This window comes from Ovis aries, chromosome 14 (genome assembly GCF_016772045.2).
Source record: "Ovis aries strain OAR_USU_Benz2616 breed Rambouillet chromosome 14, ARS-UI_Ramb_v3.0, whole genome shotgun sequence".
NCBI lineage: Eukaryota > Metazoa > Chordata > Mammalia > Artiodactyla > Bovidae > Ovis > Ovis aries.
The window spans coordinates 53050250-53070662 of NC_056067.1; the positions used below are offsets into that span (position 1 = coordinate 53050250).

The 20413-nt window shown below is 49.3% G+C and overlaps 1 protein-coding gene across 3 annotated transcripts; it reads right to left on the bottom strand.

Moving 5' to 3' along the window:
* Nucleotides 1-4: 4 nt before the first annotated feature.
* On the bottom strand, nucleotides 5-19240 carry FBXO46 (F-box protein 46). Of its 3 annotated transcripts, XM_060398125.1 has the most exons (3): nucleotides 19193-19240; nucleotides 15287-15416; nucleotides 3458-6400 (listed from the first exon to the last, which is right to left on the bottom strand). In XM_060398125.1, exon 3 carries the CDS (start codon nucleotides 6321-6323, stop codon nucleotides 4506-4508), a length of 1818 nt encoding a protein of 605 aa, XP_060254108.1. In that variant the 5' UTR covers nucleotides 6324-6400; nucleotides 15287-15416; nucleotides 19193-19240; the 3' UTR covers nucleotides 3458-4505. The 3 variants fall into 3 exon arrangements, with proteins under 3 accessions (XP_004023248.4, XP_060254108.1, XP_060254107.1); XM_004023199.6 differs by lacking the exon at nucleotides 15287-15416 and having other exon boundaries at nucleotides 5-6400; XM_060398124.1 differs by lacking the exon at nucleotides 15287-15416 and having other exon boundaries at nucleotides 3458-6429.
* Nucleotides 19241-20413: the final 1173 nt, after the last annotated feature.

The following is a 20413-nucleotide window of genomic DNA, read 5'->3' on the forward strand; positions in this document are numbered from 1 at the left end:
AGGATTTCACCATGGAACTCCTTTATTGGGAAGCACCCCACAGAATCTGGGTACCTCAGAAGATACGTTGGGAAACATTGGGTTTTGATTGTTTGAAAGTGCTTAATGGTAGAAATGGGTCTGATCCAAAACTCACTATAAAATAGTTACAGCAAACCATCCTTTCCTTTTTGGCTGTGAGCACAGAAACGAGAGACGACATGTGTAACTGTAAACTCTAGTGATGGCTCAAGGAATTATTTCCCAGCCCTATCTAATTTTCAGATGCAACTGGGGTGCTTTTTGAAAAATACGGGGAATTCTGTGGCAGTCCAGTGGTTAGGCCTTGGTGCTATTACTGCTGGGGCCCCTGGTCAGGGAACTAAGATCCTACCAGCTGTGCAGTGAAGCCAACAACCAAAAAGAAAAAAAAAAAAAAGGATTTAGAGGCTGGGACTGTATAAGCACCTGGGGAATCTTCACGATCAGCACTTTGGGACATGCTGTCCTTAAGGATATACGTTTGGTGCATTTTAGCTGCTTAGCAAACCTGCTCCAAAGCCTAGGAGAGCATTTAGGCAGGGAGTGTGGTGCTCAGCTCTGTGCCTGTGACTTTGTGACTTTGAAGGAGTCTTGGTAGGCCGCAGGGAGGCCAGGCCAGGGTAGAGGGTTAGAGAGTGAAGGTGGGGCCCTCCCTGGTGGTCTAGTGGTTGGGACTTCACCTTCCAATGCAGGGGGCGCAGTTTCAATCCCTAGTTGAAGATCCCACATGCTTTAAGACCAACAAACCAAAACAGAAACAGTATTGTGAGAAATTCAATAAATGGTCCACATCAAAAAAACCTTAAAAGAGTGAAGGTGAACATTGGCTTTCCCAGACAACTCAAGGCTGACGCAAGAGGACTGACGCAAGAGGCTGAGGGACAATTTTGGTTCTCATTTTGCAAATGAGGCAGCCAGGGCTAAGAATTAAAAACTGTTGTTTACAGAGTTCAGATCCTCACCCACAGCTGTGCTCCTAAGCCCATGTCCTACCTCTTTCTAAAAATCACCTGTGCTGGTGCAACAGATGGTTGACCAAAAAAGTAGCTCCTCCTGAGGCTTTTATTTGGCTGCAAGTTACAGTGAGGTTTAGAAGGGCGGGGACTAACAGCCTTTTAGAAGTGGAATTGACAGAAGTCAGAAAGGAAATTGCCAGATATCAACAACTAGGGTAGTAAGAGGGTCTCAAATCAGAGTTCCTGTTTGTTCATTTCATGATGCCAAGCACTTAAAATTACATGTCTCCTTATCATCATAGCCATCTCAGAGGTAGGTGAAACCATCACCTCAGTGTTAGATGAAGCAGTGTGTTCAGTTCCATCCTGGGCCTCCAGGCCTCCCTGTAAGTCATCTTGCTGAGTGCACCACACCCAGGCACTGGGCAGGGCTTTCCACTTGAATCTGGGGTCAGGATCATGAGCCCATTTTACAGATTAGGCTGCTGATGCTTGACAAGTTAATGCTTTCCCCTGCTCCCATCCGTCCCTGAAAGGCAGCCTCCCCCAGCTTCACACTATGAAGGGCCCAAGAGGGGTCTTTGATGGGCACAACTGGTGAGCACTCTAGTATATCAGCCTTCTGAGGAACTGTCCAACATTCTTTTTCAGATTAAGAAACTGAGGTTCAGAGAAGTCAATTGCTGAAAATCACAGCTGGACACATTCATTGCATATGTCTAGGTACTTGTTTCTAGATTTATTGAGATGATTTATCAATAAATCATCTGCCTGTGATTCATTGCATGTACCCATCTTTTTATCAGTCTGGAATTTGCAATCGTTGTGTCTTGACATACTATCATTGCACCGTTTCATTTTCTTTTCTAATTCTAGGATGCCAGTTAAATGTGTTAGACTTCCTCTATCCTCCAAAACCGTTTACATTTTCTTTTTGGTCTCTCCGCCACTTTTTTAGACTTTGCTCTAGCTGAATAACTCTTTCATTGTGTCTAATTTGTTTAGCCTAGTCTCTGATTTTTTACTTTTGGTTACTGTATACCTTTGTGGGTTTTTTCCTTTCATTCTGGCTAGGCCATTATTCAGGTCTGGGTTCCCTGCATGTATTTCCAAGCTCTCTTTTTTCTTCTAATCTTGACTGACGGGTCCACCACCTGCAGCCTTTGTGGGTCTGTTTTGGCTCTGTGGCCACAGCTGCTTCTTGCTGCTGCTGCATTTCCATGTGTGTTTGGTTATTTGACTCTTACTGCTCATTGGTGGGGATTCTAGGTGTCAGCTCCTCCCACCAGAGGATTTTTCCGTTTCTGCTAGACATCTTAGTACCCTGGATCACAACAGGTGATGCAAAACCGGGTTGCCTGTGGCCCCAGATTCTCAGGGTTCATTCCCCCCACTCCTTTCCTTTAATTTTGTCTTTCCTTCAGCATTTAAAACACCTTCTCTGCAGTGTTCTGGGTCAGTCTTACCTGAGCTTGTAGTTTGGTGGGATCCCAGCTCCTATTATATTCTTCACCTTGGGCAGGCTTTGACTTCTGCTGGCCTGTCCCAAAAAGGCTACAAATTAGAAATCCAGGGTTGTTAACATCGGCAAATGCCCTCAGAGCAAAAGTGGCTTTAGGACCCCTATGGACCTTTCCCTTAAATTTTTGGCTTAGTATATCCATAACTGTGTTTTATTGGCTATTTGAGGCTTTCCAGATTTTACTTCCTGTTTTCAGCAGGATAGTCCAAATAACCCAGCCTTCTCTTTACAGGAATCCAAAATTCCACAAAACCAAGCCAAGTTATAAATCCAGGTCTCTTTGATTCTAAAATCTAAGTATTAAATAACTACTCTGACATATCCCCATCTCTGGAAATTTTGATTCCTTGGTAAGAATGTCAGAGACTGTTAGCCACTGCTCAATATCCATTTTCCCCTCTTCTGTTAGTTAATAATTAGCTGAATATCTTAAAACTTTTATTACAGGGATCTTTATGAGTTTCTGTGTGGGCATAATGCATCTGGCTAAGCACCTGCATTTCCCAGTCTCCCCTCTAGTCCTTCCATGTGGCTAAAGTTCTGATCGGTGAGCTGTGCATAGAAGCATGGTATAGTATTTCTGAGGATACTCCCTTCCCCACAAAATGGTAATGGGTGGAGCTGTAGCAGCCATCTTGGACCATGAGGCTGAGGGCCAAAGGCAAAGAATAATGGAAGAGTGGGCTTGAAGGAGTCTGGGCTCCCAGTGACTTCAGGGCCACCATACCTTCCCAATACTGGGTTTCTAAAGAAATAAAAGCTACCTTGTTTGAGTTTCTGTTAATACTATTTTGAGAGTTTTGAATCCAAACTGACACAGATGAAGAGTCAAAAGTCACCTCAGTCCAAGGGAATTGGCTAAGGATTCTTTCAGCTTTTTCCATCTCACCACGAACTGGCCCATGACTTCCTTCTCTTCCAAACAGCTTCCCTTAACAACACACAAACCAGTCTGGGCCCAGCCTTATAAATATTGATTTTATAGAAAGGACCAATTCAAAATTGGTCAGATGCCACACGTTAGAAGCTTTCCAGAACCACAAGGATGAAAAAACAAAACCAAGGAAAAAAAAAAACCCCAAACAGAACAAACAAAAGTACTCCAGATCAAACTGCCTGAAAGTCAAGGTCTTGGTTCACTAAAGGAATCTTTAAAAAAAATATGTGGCTGGGAGATGGAGAGACCTCTAACACCTGAACAAGTACCCAGAGTGGAAGGAAAAAAACAGAAATTGAAACCCTTAGTTCCCGCCCACCGCGCCCCCCCCCCCCCAATGCTGTCCAGAGAGAGGCAAAGGGTTTCACAGCTTTTTTTTGTGGGGGTGGGATGGGGTCATGGCAATAGCTCAAATATCGGAAGAGAAGTTTTGCACTTCAACTTTTGTTTTCCTCTTGGGGACCTAGAGACTGATAGCTTGAGGTTATGGAGAAAACTGATTTTTATTGTTTTAATGGGGGAAAATGTCTAGAAATGGCAGGTGGCCATGAAAAGTGTCAAAATGTGATCAGTAATCTGATGGCCCCCAATTCCTAAAGAGGAGGTGAGCCCTGGTGTAGCAGGTTAGGAAGGGTACCAACGCTGGGTGCTGCGGCCTCTTGGGAGAAAAGAACAAGTCCAGAGAGAAAGAACCGGGGGAAGGGATGCAAGGGGGCCGGAATGGGGGAACCCTTAAGTAGTACCAAAATTAGCTGCCGTCTGCTCCCTGCTAGTGGGTCCCTGGGGTACGGAAGGTGGCAGGGAGGGCATTGGGACTGAATGGAGAGGAAATTGAGATGCTCATTAAAAAAAAAAACACCCAACTTGAGGATCTGAAGAGTAGAAAACCAGTAGGGGTCAATCGGAGTGCTTTCTTGGTCACCCCCATGAACCCCATCTTAGTTCTGGAGGGGGATCCATGCTGCCTGGGCTGGGGGTATGGGCTGGTGACCCAGTCCTGACCCTCGGCTCCCAGGGGGAGGGGGTGGGTGTGGGTGTGGTGGGCTCTTCCCCACCCCCTCCCCCGGCTTCACCTCCCCTCCTCGCGGCCAGCCCGGCCCCCACCAGTGCCCGGCCCGTTGCAGGGCAGCACCCAGTTGTTATCATGCAGACCCAGGCGGCAGCCGGGGGTCTCGCGATCGGCTCGGCGGCAGCACATCCAGTAGGAACGTCCGTAAGGCAGGTCGTGGTGGTAGGGCTTGGGGTGCCAGCGGCAGAGCGACACATCGCCCTTCTCGTATCTCTTGCGGCACTGCTTGCAAGGGTCATCGCGGTAGAGTGGGTCGCGGCTCCAGCGCGAGTCTGTGGCCCGCACGCCGAATGCCTCAATGATGCCCTTGAAGTGGTGGCAGGTGCACTTGAGAGCCGCCAGGGCCCGCGTGGGCAGGAAGCTGAAGATCTTGACCAGCACGTGCTCTGGGAGCACCAGCATGTACTGCCGGGGCTCCAACAACCGCTGGATCTTGAAACGGATCTCCAGGAAGTCGTGGGACACGTGCCGGTACAGGCGGCACAGGGAGGTGTCGGCCGTCCCCTCAGCATCGTCCGGGCCTGGCGCTGTGGCCGGTGAGTCTGCTGGCGGAGGCTCGGGGGGCCCGTCCGGCCCCCGGGACTGGAGGAAAAAGAGCTGGCCAGGCGGGGGTGGCTCCTCGGGGCTGACAGTCAGGCACACCGTCTCCTCTTTCACGTTTTTGGTGCTGTCCTTGCCAAAGAAGATGCACTCGTCCACCACCCCTGTGACCACCACATCCACGTGGAAACCGGACGCTCCGCAGTCCCGGGCAGGGGGTGGCGGGGGCGCTGGGGGAGTGTCCTCGGGCCTGGCGGGGGCGGGGGTCTCACCCTCACTGGCTTCGTCTGCCCTAGCCAGCAGGAACTCCACGTTGCTGGGGAGGGCGTCCCGAGACGGGCTGATGAGCTGGTACAGGTCGCAAGTGATCTTGTCCTTGGCCCGGGCTCCAGGACCTGGGCTGCCAGGGTAGGCGCAACCCGGCCGGCCCCCGCTCCCGTTGGGTAAGCTGCCATCCGGTGCTCGGGACTCTCGGCCGTTGGAGATCCGGAAGGCGATGCGCACCTCCCCGGGGCCTGGCCCAGGCCGCTCCTCCTTGCGGAGGCCCTTGGCCGGAGGGTTGTCCCGCTGGGCCTCAAAGTGGGCCACTGCCTCGGCTACACGGCTGCAGTCCCCGCCGCCAGACCTTCGTTCGGATCCCAGCCCCTTGCCAGGCCCACCCTGCTCAGCCGACACGAAGACCACAGGCGCTGGGGTGCTGGGGCGCGGGTAGCTCTGCAGGGCCAGGGCGGCCCGCTGTTCCACCAGGGCCACCATCTCGGCCACAGAGAGCAGGTCCACATCCTCACCGGCGGAGATTGGGGCCCCCTCCGCGGCAGGGGGCCCGTCCTGTCCCCCTGGGTCGGGCGGAGCCTTCGTAGACTCGAGACAGCGCCTCCTCCGCTTGGCCTTGGAGCTGTCACTGCCCCAGTGCCCCTTGACCTTCATGGAGCTGGCCCGATTGCCCCCACCACACTGGTGGGCCACAAAGAAGGCCACCTTCTCCTTTGTATTCCCTGGCTTGATCACATACCATGTGTCCAGCAGAACTCGACCCTCGTCGCCAGCAGCGGCTGCGGAAAGGAGCGGGGCAGGCTGGGAGGCAGGAGCATCGGAGGCCAAGACCGGGGGCGTGTTCTCAGAGTGGGCAGGGCCATGTTCTGGCTCCGCCCCACCACCAGGCTCGGAGCAGGCTGATGGCTTGAGAGCTGCAGAAGGCGGGCGTGGCTGGTTCTGGGAGTAGGTGCCAAAGGGCCGAGGGCACCAGAGCTGGAAGGGCAGAAGGCCACCTCGGTCCATTCTGGGAATGGTGGCAGACAGGCGAGGGTTCACCACATCGCAGGGCCTGGGTGGCGGTGGGGGGCTCCACAGGTCACCTGGAGACACGGAAGAGGGGGTGGGAGAGCTGGGGAACAGCCAGCCCTGTCAGTTCCTCTCTGACCTCAACCTCTTGGACCTGAGGAGACAGGCCAGGCTATACCACTCAGACCCTGTTCCCGCCCCGCCCTGACCCAGATGAGCAAATGGAGGTCTGCAGAGAGGTTGGGACCTGCTTCTTTAATACCCAGAGTGTGACAGGAGCTGGCAGTTTGCTCCAACCCTCCGCTGCCTGACTGGTTTTACTCACGATCCACAGGGCTTCTGCTGCCAGAACTTTAAACAGAATTTAAAGTACCAACTGATGAAAAGCTCCTCCTTTTTCTATTTGATCACCCAATAATAAGTTCCTGAAAAGAGAATTCCCAGCCCTGCCCACAGCTATAGGAGCCTGAACCCATGGAGGAAGGAACAAGGTGGGCTGGGCAGGGGAAGATTGGAGGTAGGAGACAGAGAGGTCCTTAAGAGTGGAGCTCTTCACTCGGTTCTGGTTGTGAGGCTCTTTGGGGATCTATTATAGCTGTGGATCCTCACCCAGAAAAATGCACACACTTGCAACAAGACTGCAGGTTAATTCCTTTAAGCAAACACATAGACCCCTGGCATGAGAAGGCCTTTCTAGTCTAGCTTCTTCAAGCGGCTCCCAACTTGCTGAGTTTGAGGCTCAGAGTGGGGAAAGTTTATATGTTGCAAAACCAGGCCTTCAAACCTGGTTTCCAGATTTCTCAATTTAGGGCTTATAATAGTGACCGTTTTATTTTGCAATGACTTTGTGTGCATGACCTAATCTGGAGGCAGTCTTGCTAACAAGCCTGACCCAACTATGTTCTGGGCTTCCCTAGTGGCTCAGAAGGTAAAGCGTCTGTCTGCAATGCAGGAGACCTGGGTTCGATCCCTGAGTTGGGAAGATCCCCTGGAGAAGGAAATGGCAGCCCACTCTAGTATTCTTGCCTGGAAAATCCCATAGATCGTGGAGCCTGGTAGGCTACCATCCATGGGGTCACAAAGAGTCGGACACGACTGAGTGATTTCACTTCAACTATGTTCTACTGCAAAACTAACAGTCTCAAATCCTCAATCTTTCCCTCGGGCATCTCCCTCCAGATATCTTGAAACCAAGACACTCTTCAAATGCCGAAACTTCCACATGCTTACAGACCAGTGAAAGCAGTCTGCTGACTCCTGGTTGTACTATTTTGAGCCACAGGCCAAATCCAGCCCATTGCCTGTCTCTGCAAATAAAATATTATTGAAACATGTTCCTTTGTTCATGGCTACTTTTATGCTGCTATGGCAGAGTTGAGTAGGGTGACAGAAAACATATGGCTTGCAAAGCCTAAAATACTCATTATCTGGCCCTTTATGGAAAAAGTTTGCTGACCTCTGCAGTATATATGGTTCCTCTAAATTCAGGCAATACCACAGACACCACTAAATCACCATTTATTTCATGGCCCTATAGCTTTAAGATCTAGACAGCCTCCAAGCACCTCCAAGCACTCACAGACACCAGAGTCTTAATCCTAAGAATCCTTGCCCCCCATAATTCCCAATCCCACCTACTACTCCTAACACAGCCCCTGCTGAAATCTCTTTCTTGCTTAAAAAAAAAACAAAAAAAAAAAACAAAAAACCATACAGCCCCTAAAACCTATAGATGGCTAAGTTTACCAACAACCAACACATCTAAAATGTCCAGGAACAGGGTTTCCTTGGTGGCTTGATGGTAAAGAATCTAGAGTCTACCTGCCAATGCAGGAGACACGGGTTTGATTTCTGATCTGAGAAGAACCCCCATGTCTCGGAACAAGGAAGCCTATGCACCACAACTTTGAGCCTGTGCTCCAGAGCCAGAGAGCCACAACTACTGAGTCCATGTGCCCTGGAGCCTGTGCCGCGCAACAAGAGAGGCCCCCACAATGAGAAGTCTGTGCACGGCAGCAAGAGCGGCCCCTGCCTGCTGCAACTGGAGAAGGGCAGTGATGATGACCCAGCACAGCCGAAAGTAAATAAACAAGATTATAAATAAATAAAATGTCCAGGAATAGAAACTACCACAGCAAAAGCCACTCATTCTCTATAGATGCAAATATATCCTGACCCAAAACATCCAGACCCTCTCAAAATCTTAAAACTTCCAAACCTAAAAATATACCCTCCAGCTCAGAAAGCCTCAATCTCAATGTAGACCCACACAAATCCCATGCCTACCAAGAACTCCAACACACACAGCAATTTCCCAACCTCACAGATGACCCAAAAGACCAGTTTTCTGAAATTCTATACTTAGCTCAAACTCTCTCTAAACCTCCACGTGCATTACCTAATCCCACAGAAGGGCCCCCGACCGCAAAACAACTAACTAAAACATCAATGCTTCCTAATACAGAAAACTAATACAAAACCATTTATTTGTCAAAGTTAAAAGAACCTCCAAAATTCTCCCAAAGAAACCTCACAAAATGTTAATATGTAGACATGAGCTTATGGCACGCTCACTGGCAGTTTACTGGGTACTGTTTTAACAATTCCTGCTAATTCTCCCTCCTCCCTAGGAAGCAGGGAGTGTTATTTGTCCGAGTCCAGATGAGGGGCAGAAAGGTTAAATCCCTGTCCGGAGCCAGACAGGGAGGAAGTCAGGAGAGCTGAAAGCGTTTACATTCTGGGTGCAGACATGGGACTCTGCTTCTAAGTCTCTCCGTGGCTCCCCAAATCCTATACCCACCAAACACCCAAACCACATGGGCGATTCTCTACAATACATTCGAATCTTCCACAGTACATAGGAACCCAAACTCAAATCCCAAGGCGCCACCTAAACTCAAGAGAACCCCAAAGTATTCCCATACCCACGAAAAATGTCCCCACTCCCTCCCATTATAGCTTCCCTGGCATTCGCCAACCTCTAAGGCTACTCTCGAAACCTAGATACGCCCCCTCAAAACGCCCCACCAGGGCGCCGCGCCCCCTGAGGGGAGGAGGAGGCACCCACGCGTGCGCAAGAGAAGAGGGCCCCGCCCCCTCGCTCCTTCCCTCCAGCTGTCGTGCCTGCCGGGCACCCAGCTGGTTTCCCTCCGCCCCTTTGTTGACAGACGTGCGCGTGATGGCCCCAGCCAATGAGCGGCGGCCATTCGGAGCCATGCCCATATAAGGCAGGCCTTGGCGACGGGGCCCAACTTCGAAAGAGGGTGGAGTAGGCGAGAGGTGACGAACGGGGTGTGGAAACAGTCAAGTGCAAGAGAGTGTGGAACAATTCCTAACTTCCTGCTAAACGGAAGAACAAGGCCAGCACCCAAGCCATAACAATCAAGGGAAGGTTTATTACGACGTTTCCTCTAAACCGGAGCCCTGATTGACAGCTGAGATTTAAAGGGCCAAGCAGTTCAGGGATTGAGACTCCAGGTCCGGAGGAAAGGAAGGGGGCAGAACGATCTGAAGTGCCTAGCTTTGGTAGGGAAACCTGGAGAGAGAGATTTCCCGCGGGAGAAACGGAGCAGCAGGATCACCTCACCCTGGAAAACAAATGGGCAGAATTGTCGTCACAAGTCCAAGCCTCTGGGCCTGGCATTCAACGCTCAGGCCATGTGGCCAAAAGGACCTCTCAGGCCTGCCCTTCCAACCAGGCACCGCAAATAGTACAAGAAAATAATATACTTTAATAATTTTTTAAAATATTGGCTACCTGGTAAAATGAGACTATTTAGGATATAAATGAGTTAAAATGTTTAAAATTGACTTCATCTTTCTTTTGACTTTTTAAATGTGGCTACTAGATTTTAAATTACATGTAAGGTGCACCTTTTTTCTATTGAACAGCACTGGCCTAGATCCTTTCAGTGCCAGGCCGGCTCAAGAGACACTCCACTCCTGGCATCTGTCCATTCCTACCACCCTGTCTGCTACCAGCCATCCTGCACATCAGAGCCAGAAGGGTCTTCTCAAAATATAAACCTGACTTTGTCCCTACCCTGCTCAGAACCTACCATGACTCCCCAGTGCCCCTGAGGAAAAGCCCAGATACTCTCTAACTCTAGCCTCATCCTTCCCCACTTTCCCATGCCCCCAGTGGACCCAGGTAAGCACCTGCTCTGGCCTACAGAATAGTTAGAATACTGAGGCCTTCTCTGATCCTCAGGAGGAGTGGTTATGTCCATTGTATAGATGAAGAAACTGAGGCAGGTCAGGTTGCCTAACTAGCTCAAGGTCACACGTAACTGGTGGGACTTAGAGCAGGGATGGGAACCCAGGGAATCTGATTTTAGATTGCTCTGCTCTTTTGTTTAATTATATATTCTCTGGGGTTTCAGCTCAGCCATCCTCTCCTCCAGGAAGCTAACCCCCTAAGGCTGGGTCAGGCTCCACCTCTGGGGTCCCACACTGGCCTCCTTGCTGGATATTCCTCAGAGTCACCAAGCCCTTTCCTCCTATGTTACCTCTGATTGGCATGCTTTCCCCCCAGAAAAGAAAGAGCAAGCCCATATGGTTCTATCCCTTCTATCATTTGGGTCTTAGCTCAAATGTAACTTTCATGGGCCTGTATCTTTAACCAGGAGGCCTTCCCTGAGCTCCCTTTCTGGAAACCTTCCACCCGCCCAGAGAGGTCCTCTGGGTTCCCCAAACCTAGCCCTGTCCACTGTCACTATTGAGGGATGGATCCGTCTGCTCCACTGAATAGTGAACCCATGGGAGGAAAGGTCAGAGTTATCATGGTCATCATGGTGACCCCAGCAACACTGCCCAGCACGGGACGGAATGGATCAAAGTTCCCTGCCCTAAGGCTCCATGTCTCAAACTCCTGGAGGCCTGGCAGTGTAAACTCTCTTTCACACCCAAATATTCTATCTGGGTCAGAGGTTACTAGGGCAGAATTCTCTAACTTCCCAAACACGAAGCTCCGAACAAGGCCATACCCTAAGGCAATGCTCCGTGAAGATCCACTTATTGAAAAACATCTGGAGCTAAACAGACTGAAAATCAAAAGATGGAAAAAGACTGACCAGGCAAATAAGAACCAAGAATCAAGTAGAGAGGCTTCCGCGGTGGCTCAGTGGTAAAGAATCCGCTTGCCAATTCAGGAGACACGGGTTCGATCCCTGATCTGGGAAGACCCCACATGCTGTGGAGCAACTAAGCCCGCGTGCGCCACAACTATACAGCCTGCGCTCTAGAGCCCAGAAGCCGCCACTACTGAGCCCATGTGCCTTACAGGGCTGTGCTCTGCAGCAAGAGAAGCCACCGCAATGAGAAGCCCGTGCACCACAACTAGAGAGCAGCTCCCGCTTGCTGAAATTAGGGAAAAGCCCCTGCAGCAACAAAGACCCAGCACAGCCAAAAAAAAAAAAAGAGTCAAGCAGAGAAGTGACAGTGCTGATTAAAACAGACAGTTAACAACTGACAAAAGGAAAAAGGGATGATTAGGGACAAAGAATGTGACAAAACAAACTGACCCACTATACACAAAAGTTCTCAATGTAAGTGCTCCTAATACTATGGCACAAAACAGACAAGGCAAAAAGCAACAGAATGACACCTTGGCAAGTCCACCACTGTAGTGGGGAGCCTTAATGTATCTCTTCATAAGACCGCGGTTGAAAAGAAAAAAATCAGTAAGGACCTGGACCACACAATCACCACTCTTGCTGGAATACCCACAATTAGAGAATCCAGCTTTATGTCCCTCATCTGACACTCTGAGGTCCTCCTGTGTGCGGGCCCTGGGTTGGGTGCTGGAGCTACAGAGATGACACAGAGATCACCAGAAAGAGCTCATGGGAAGGGGGGCAGGCATCCAAAGAAACAGTCATGGCCAAGATGAATGTATTACAGAGGAAATGATGATCACAACAGCAGTTAACACTGGCGCTCTCACCGTGAGCCAGGCTTTGTTCTGAGTGCTTTATAAATATTAACTTGTTTAATTCTCACATCGTTTTACTACTTTTTAATCTCATTTCAGATGTTAGAAAGTGGAGGCATAGAATGGGTAAGCAATTGCTATTGGACACAGCTTTGTGGCCAAGCTTTGAATGAGAGTCTGGCTGACTCCAGAGTGTAAGCAGCTCCTTCATGGAGTATACGGAGCGATTTTCCTGGATCATCTTGTTCTGTCTGCAAAGCCTTTACACTCTCTGTTCCTTCTGCCTGGAATACTCTTTCCCAGGTATCCAGAGGGCTCACCCCCCTCCTCAGATCACCTTCATGAGACCTTTCTTTTTAAATTTACTTTATTGAAGTAGTGTCGATTGGGGCTTCCCAGGTGGTGCTAGTGATAAAGGACTCGCCTGCCAATGCAGGAGATTCGGGAGACTCCAGTTCAATCCCTGGGTTAGGAAGATCCCCTGGAGGAGGGCATGGCAACCCACTCCAGTATTCTTGCCTGGAGAATCTCATGGACAGAGGAGCCTGGCAGGGTACAGTCCATAGGGTCTCCAAGAGTAGGACACAACTGAAGTGACTTAGCACGCATAGCTGATTTACAATGTCATGTTAATTTCTACTATACAACAAAGTGATCCAGTTATACATACATATACACATTCTTTTCCATAATGGTTTATCGTAGGATATTGAATATAGTTCCCTGTGCTATACAGTAGGATCTTCTTGTTCCTGAGAACATCTTGACTGAAAACTGCAGTCCCCACCTCAGATAGACATACACACTCTCCCTGATTTTTCTCTTTAGCATGCATTACTATCTACTATACTATAAACTTTATTATTGTCAGTTCCCCTCACTAAAATGAAAACTCCCCCAGACTGGTATTTTTTGCCTAGTTTTTTCTTCCCCACCTCTGCATCCCCAGCTTTTAGAATAGCACCCAGTGGTTGGGTACTATGAGTGTGGTCCTCAGAGCAGCAGCTGAAGCTGGAAGTGTATTAGAAAGGTAATCTTGGGCTCTCCCCTACACCTGCTGAATCAGAAAGTGCACATCAGCAAGATCTCTGGGGGACTGCACGATTAAGTTGGAGAACCTACGCCCAGGCACACTGCAGGTGTGCAGCACTTGTTGGTTGGAACAAACCCCTAACACTGCCTTACTGTCCGCCTTCTGCACAGATGCTACCGGGGACCTCTTGTGAAAAATGAGCTGGTCCAGCCAAGTCCAGTGGTGGAAATCCTGCTCCCAGGACCAAGGCAGGAGGCCACCTCCTCCAGGAGCTGTGTTGGTGCCCTCCTAAGCCACACAGGGTCTCTTCCTCCTGAGGCCTCCTCTGGCCACACCTGTCATCTGTCCTGGCTGAGTGACAATGACCTGGGTTAGGGCCTCTCTCTCTTCCCTCCATCCTCTGGGTTTCTGGAAGGCTGGATTCTCTCCCCAGAGGCACAGCTGCTCCAGCCTCCACACTTGGCTCCCTGGCCTGGTTTAGTTCTTCTGGCTCCATCCTTTTCATGGTAGCCAGAAAGATCTTCCTAAACACCAATCAGACCACAGAACTCCCGTTTAAAAATCCTTCCATGAGAGGTGCAAGTTGGCAAAACAAAACGAACGAACCAACAGAACAGGCACAGGAACCCTTTCTCGGGAAGCTGCCAAAGGATTTGCTTCACAGAAGTAAAGGAGCAAACCAAGAAAAAGGAAGCTATGAGATCAAGGAGATAAGATGTAGTTCAGAAGAAAGACAAAAGGAAGGACTCCCCAGATGAAGATAAAGGGAGCTCTGAGGACAGCTGTATAGCAGGTTAAGGGAGAACCTGCTTCCATAAATGCACAGAGAAAGGAAAAAGGCTGCTAATTAACAAGCTAAGCCTTGGACTTCAGAAGCTGGAAACAGGAATTCCCTGGCAGCCCAGTGGTTAGGACTCTGTGCTTTCACTGCCAAGGACTTGGGTTCAGGCTCTGGTCAGGGAACTAAGATCTTGCAAGTTGGAGAGGTCAGGGTCATGCCAGGACAGGGCTGGGCACAGAACAGTGCCCAGGGAGTGTACTTGCCCATTACTACAACAGGCATTGGTGGCAGGACCCTCATGGCACTGCTCCTGGTCTTCTTCCTTCAATCCTCCACTCTCTCCACCCTGTCACCCCCCTCTACAACTGTGTCCACAATCCTGATCCATGCATGCCCCTCTATTGGTTTTTTTGGACTCTGGGTCTGCTGGTCTCTCTCCTCCTCTTAAGTTTTCCTTTCTAATAGCTGGTCAGAATCATACAAATCCTCAGCATCTAGAGATCCAGGACGCAGACAGAATTCAGGCAGCTTCTCACTTTTAGGGCTATGACTACAGGCAGGGTCCTTATCCCTCTGTGCCTCAGTACCTCCCACCATAAAATACAGATAGTAACAGTACCCATCCATGGGTTGACTGCTGATTCATTGAGATCAGATCAGTAGAGCGCTCAGTGCCAGTGAGGCACCAAGGAGAGGTTCAGTATGAAGGGACCAGGATTATTAAGAAAAGGTGAGACATGGCTTCCCCGGCGGCCAGTAGTTAAAGACTTCTCCTTACAATGCAGGAGGTGAGGATTATATCCCTGACTGGGGAGCTGAGATTCCATATGCCTGGGGGTCAAAAAATCAAAACATAAAGCAGAAACAATATCGTAATAAAATCAATAAGGTCTTTAACAACGGTTCACATAAAAACGAGGTTTTAAAAAAATAAAAGGAAAGTAAGAAAAGGTAAGACAGGGAATTCCCTGGCGGTCCAGTGGTTAGGACTCTGAACTTCCACTGCAGAAGACAGGGGTTTGATTCCTGGTCAGGGAACTAAGATCCCATCAGCATGGCAAAAAAAAAAAGGGACCACTCAAGAGCCTGACAACCACTTGATGGAGTCAAAGACTTCTTCCCTATTTATTTTACATTCTGAAATTAAACCGGTCCTATTCCCCCACAATAATCAAAACGATGGCCATTACTTACTGTCTGATACTGGCTCTCACCTAGTAATTAAACAGCATTACAGAGCAGCTACTATGTGTCAGACACTGTTCTGGGCATCGGGGACATGCAGGACACAGGAGACAGAAATCCTTGTCCTCATGGATTGGAGACAGGGTAAATTTCACAGTGCTACAGGAAAACAAATATAGTAAGTGAAAGGGCTCAAGAGTGTAAAGTGGGGATTATAATCTTAACTTAGGGGTCAGGAGCAGGTGACAAGCCAAGTCTTTTAGAAAACCTGGGGACTTCCCTGGTAGTCCAGTGGTTAAAAATCTCCCTTCTTATGCAGAGACACTCAGGTTCGATCTCTGGTCTGGGAACTAAGATCCTACATGTCACAGGGCAACTAAGCCCGAGTGCCTCAAATACTGAGCCCGTGTGCTCTGGAGCCCACGTGCCACCACTGAGACCTGACACCACCAAATAAATAAATAAATATTTTAAAATAGAAAAGAAAACTTGCATTTTTAGGAATAATGCAGCTTTACCAGAGTTTCTAGCAATATACCACTAGCAATAGTAAAGGAAAAAAAAAAACTATATATATATATAATTCTGCACGAGTACGCAGTTCATGCGGTCACAAAGAGTCAAACACGACTAAGCGACTGAAAAGCAACAAAGCTTCAGATAAACCCAGGTTGGAGACACATTTAAGATTTGAGGAAAAGGCAAAGTAACTTGGAAAGCAGACACATTTTTGAAGACAAACAAATAAAGGAAGGAGGCAGGGGAAGCACTGCATCGCCAGGGGGCGCCCAGATGTGACAAATGGGTACAAGGAGGAGAGGCTGGCAACTTTTCCCTAAACCAGCGGGGTTCCAGATCCTTCACTGTGACCTGGAAACAAAATGTTAAAAATCCAAGAAAGCTGGGAAAGATTGAAGGCGGGAGGAGAAAGGGACGACAGAGGATGAGATGGTTGGGTGGCAGCACCGACTTGATGGACATGAGTTTGAGCAAGCTCCGGGAGTTGGTGATGGACAGGGAAGCCTGGTGTGCTGCAGTCCATGGGGTCACAAAGAGTCGGACACCAATGAGCACTGACTGAACTGAACTGAACTGAATGACAAACAGGCAGAACTGGCATGAGGGGCTGAAAATGAATCAGGAGTAGAGTAACCCACACCAGAAAAAGGAGCACAGATGCCACCAGAGATGCAAAGCTGCCCCAGAGTTGTGACAGCCGCAAGCACCCCAAGGGGAGGGTGGCAGCCTGTACCTGGGACAGGTGCTGGCAAATAGTATGTGCTCTATCAACACGGTGGATGAGTCAAGGGATGAACCTCCATTTTCCAGAAGCGGAAACTGAGGTCCTGGGGGGTTAAGTGCCTTGCCCAAAGTCACAGAGCTGGTGGCTGATGGAGCCAGTGTTCAAATCTTGGTGTTATGGTTCTGGAGCACATGCTCAATAAATTTTTCTGGAAAGAATAAAATTAATCAAAATACATCACACTTACAAAGAACTTAATATGCACTAGGCATATTATACACAAGATCTCATGAACTGACAAGAGTTTCATGGCTGGAATGTGGCCCATTTTACATATGAGAAAACGGAGGCCCAGAGTAGGCAAGTAACTTGGCCAAGGACACACAGCAGCAGAGGTGGGGATGGGAACGTGGGCCTACCGGACGCTGATGCTTTTAACCATAAGCTTTCCTATTAGAGCCAGACAATTTAGGGGATAAACTCCGGAAGCCTACAACAAATGAACCAAACTATTTTAACATTACTTACATACAAAGTTGCGAGGTCCCAGTGACCAAAAAGTCAGGAGGGAAAAAAAAACACAGTTGTTAGAAATATCTCCTATTCACTGAAATACCTGGAGTTGGGCCAGGCTGGGCATTGGTGAGTGAATTATTTATATTTGGCTGGGGCTAGGAATGGGAATGGGGACAGATTGAGTTTCTGAGCACCCCCTCAGGGAGTCAGGCCTGGGCTTAGGTGCCAGGGACAGAGGGTGGAGAACTAGAAGAGTCAGGACACAGGAGCAACCTGGGAGAGAAAGAAAAAGGCAGTCTGGCTGGTGTCTCCCTCATCAGTCTTTCTCTACCGCCCTCTCTAAGGTCTGTGTTTCCCATTCAAAAAAATGACAACCCACATGCATCAAGCACTTATTCAAGCACTTTATATGCTTACCTCCCTGAACTCTCTAACCTTCCTAGGGTTACTGACCCCATTTTATAATAGAGGAGAGGCCAAAAGACTTGCCCAAGGTCACAGAGAATGTAAGTGGCAGAATTAAAATTTGAACTGAAGACTGCTTCAGACTTCCCTGGTGGTCGTTGTTAAGACTCCAGTCTTCTGATGCAAGGGCATGGGTTTGATCCCTGCTCCAGGAAGATCCCACCCGTGGTGGAACAACTAAGCCTGTGCGCCACAACTACTGAAGGTGGTGTACCTTACAGCCCATGCTCTGCAACAAGAGAGGCCACTGCAGTGAGAAGCCCAGGCACCGCAACTAGAAAGTAGCCTCTGCTCACTGAAACTAGAGAAAGCCCGTGGGCAGCAATGAAGACCCAGCAAAGTCAGAAGTACATAAATAAACAAATCTTAAAAAAACAAAAAACAAACCTGAAGATGGCTTCAGTTCTCACTCTGCCCTACTCATGACGTTGAACCTCAGTACAGGAGCACAGATTCTAAGTCAGGATGCCTAGGTTGGAATCCTGAGTCTGCCATTTAATGCTGGATGACCTTGGGAAAGTTGCTGGACCTCTCTGTGCCTCTGGCTCCTTTCTGTAGAACGGAGCTAATAAGAGCACCTACAACTTAGGGGTGTTGTCAGAATTAAAGGAGTTAGCACATACAAATAGCTAAGAACAAGGCCAGGCACTTCCTAAACAATAAGTGTTAGCTGGAATTGGAATGGCTGTGGGGAAACCCTCTCCCTGCCCCCGCATGTTTCTGACCTGGGGTGTGCCCAGATCAGTGCCAGGTTTTGAGAAAACGCCCCGGGGGCTCCACTGAAAAGGAGGGAATCCATTAGCACCTGTGACCAAGTCACATTCCTGGGGTGGGGAACTTTCCACCAACTGCTCTGAGACTAAGGACTTATCATGAGCCAGGAGGACGATCTTATGAAGACTCCTCTCTTCTCAGTGGCATGTTGTTCCCACAACAGATAAGGGCACTGAGTTTCAGAGAGAGGACACTTGCCCAGATCATAAAGGAGTGAAGAAAAGATCTGAATGCTGGACTGCCCATACACACACACCACCATACTTTTCTAAATCCCACTGGAGAAATGAGTGCAGAAGTCGTCTCTATGGCCTCTTCTGGCCATATTACCCTACAGTTGTGTGGCTGTCCAGTTTATCGCGAGTTTCTGGCTGGACTAAGCAAACTATCACTACAGGCAGGCCCCTAATCTCTTGCTCCCTGCGCTACCCACAGTCCTGGATCGTAACCTACACATCACTCTACCACTGATTTCTTTCTTTCACCATCTCATGTTGCCCTCCTGCCCACAATCCGATCCAGAGGCTCCAACCCACCGCTTTCACAACTGGCCTCTCCCTCGGAGCCTCCAGACCCTCTCATTCATCTAGCACTGACTCCCATGCCTTTCCACATCCTCCCGGCTAAACCCCTCGAAAGTGCCCCCTTCTGGGCCTCTGCCTGGACGCCAACTCCCTTCTCCAACTCGGGACTCCTTTCCCCAGCTCTGAGCTTCCTTACAATCAATCCCAAAGCTCAAGTCTCTCCCCACCTTCAAGACCCATCCCCAGCCCCCATTCTACAATTCCCTCCGGCTCCCGTCTCCCAATCCCCTCCCCCAAGCGATCTCCCCTCACTCCAGCCCCTTTTTTAGCCCCTGCCTCTTCCCTCTCGCTACCGGGTCCCGAATTCCCGCACGGGTTCTCAAGCGCCCCTGGCCCCGGCTCGAGGTTCTCACCATCACCCCGCGCTGCAGCTCCCTCGGCTACGCGGGTTTCCCCCACTCGCTCCTCTCCAGCCTCCCCTTCCGGGTTCCCGCCCCGAAGCCCGCTGGGAATTGGAGTCCGGGCGGCCCCGGACTACATCTCCCAGAAGGCAGCACGGTTAGGCGCGGAGGTGGGGAAGGTAGCAAACTGGGCGGGCTGAGGAAAAGAATGACTCCAACTCCCAGGAGGCAGAGAGAGCGCCTGACAGCGCAGGCGCACAGAGCGCCCCCGCCAGGTGCGCCGGGAGATGCAGTCCAGCCTCCTCCATTTTGGCCCGGGGCCCTTGGAAAAGAAACAGAAAATTGTAAAGGGGCGTTTGCGAGGGGTGGAAACAGCAAGTTTACCGATTTCCTTAAACTGATTAACATGATAATTAGCAGTGCTTTGTATTGTCTCAAACACTTTCCCATCTACTTTTACCCCTGATTTTCTTACCACTAATTTACAAATAAAGAAGTTAGCCTTAAACCTTAGAAGGGAGAAAAGCTCCATATACTAGAAATTTGTATATATTATAGTTATAATAGAGGATTCACGAAGACAGACACCTTTGTGTATCTTGTTCAAACATCCAGAACAGTGTAAATAAGTGCTGAGTAGATATTTATTGCATGCTAATTATATGCCTATTGAATTTGCCTGCAGTGCAGGAGACTCCGTTTTGATTCCTGGGTCAGGAAGATCCCCTGGAGAAGGGATAGTCTACCCACTCCAGTATTTTTGGGCTTCCCTGGCGGCTCAGACAGTAAGGAATCTGCCTGCAATGCAGGAGACCTGGGTCATTCCAGGGTTGGGAAGATCCCCTGGAGAAGGGCATGGCAACCCATTCCAGCATTCTTGCCTGGAGAATCCCCATGGACAGAGGAGCCTGGCAAGTTACAGTCCATGGGATTGCAAAGAGTCGGAGACGACTGAGCGACTAAGCACAAATATGTGCCACACACTCTGCAGAGAATCCATGCATTATCCCAAATTTATAAAAGCTAAGGCAGAAATAAATAGAGAATTTTCTCCATGGCAACACAGCCAGAAAGTGATTTAAACTGAAATGTGCTGGACACCAGTGCCTCTACTTTCCTTTAGGTTGCTAGATCGCCTCCCTTTAAGCAGTATTTTCCTGTCCATCCTCATAGGTTGTGAGAGCGAACTTTCTAAAATGCAGAGTTTGCTATATTAAGAAACATAACTTCATG

Excerpts from the sequence above, each read along its gene's own strand:
- FBXO46 (XM_004023199.6), bottom strand. The coding sequence starts at position 6,323 with ATGGACCGAGGTGGCCTTCTGCCCTTCCAGCTCTGGTGCCCTCGGCCC.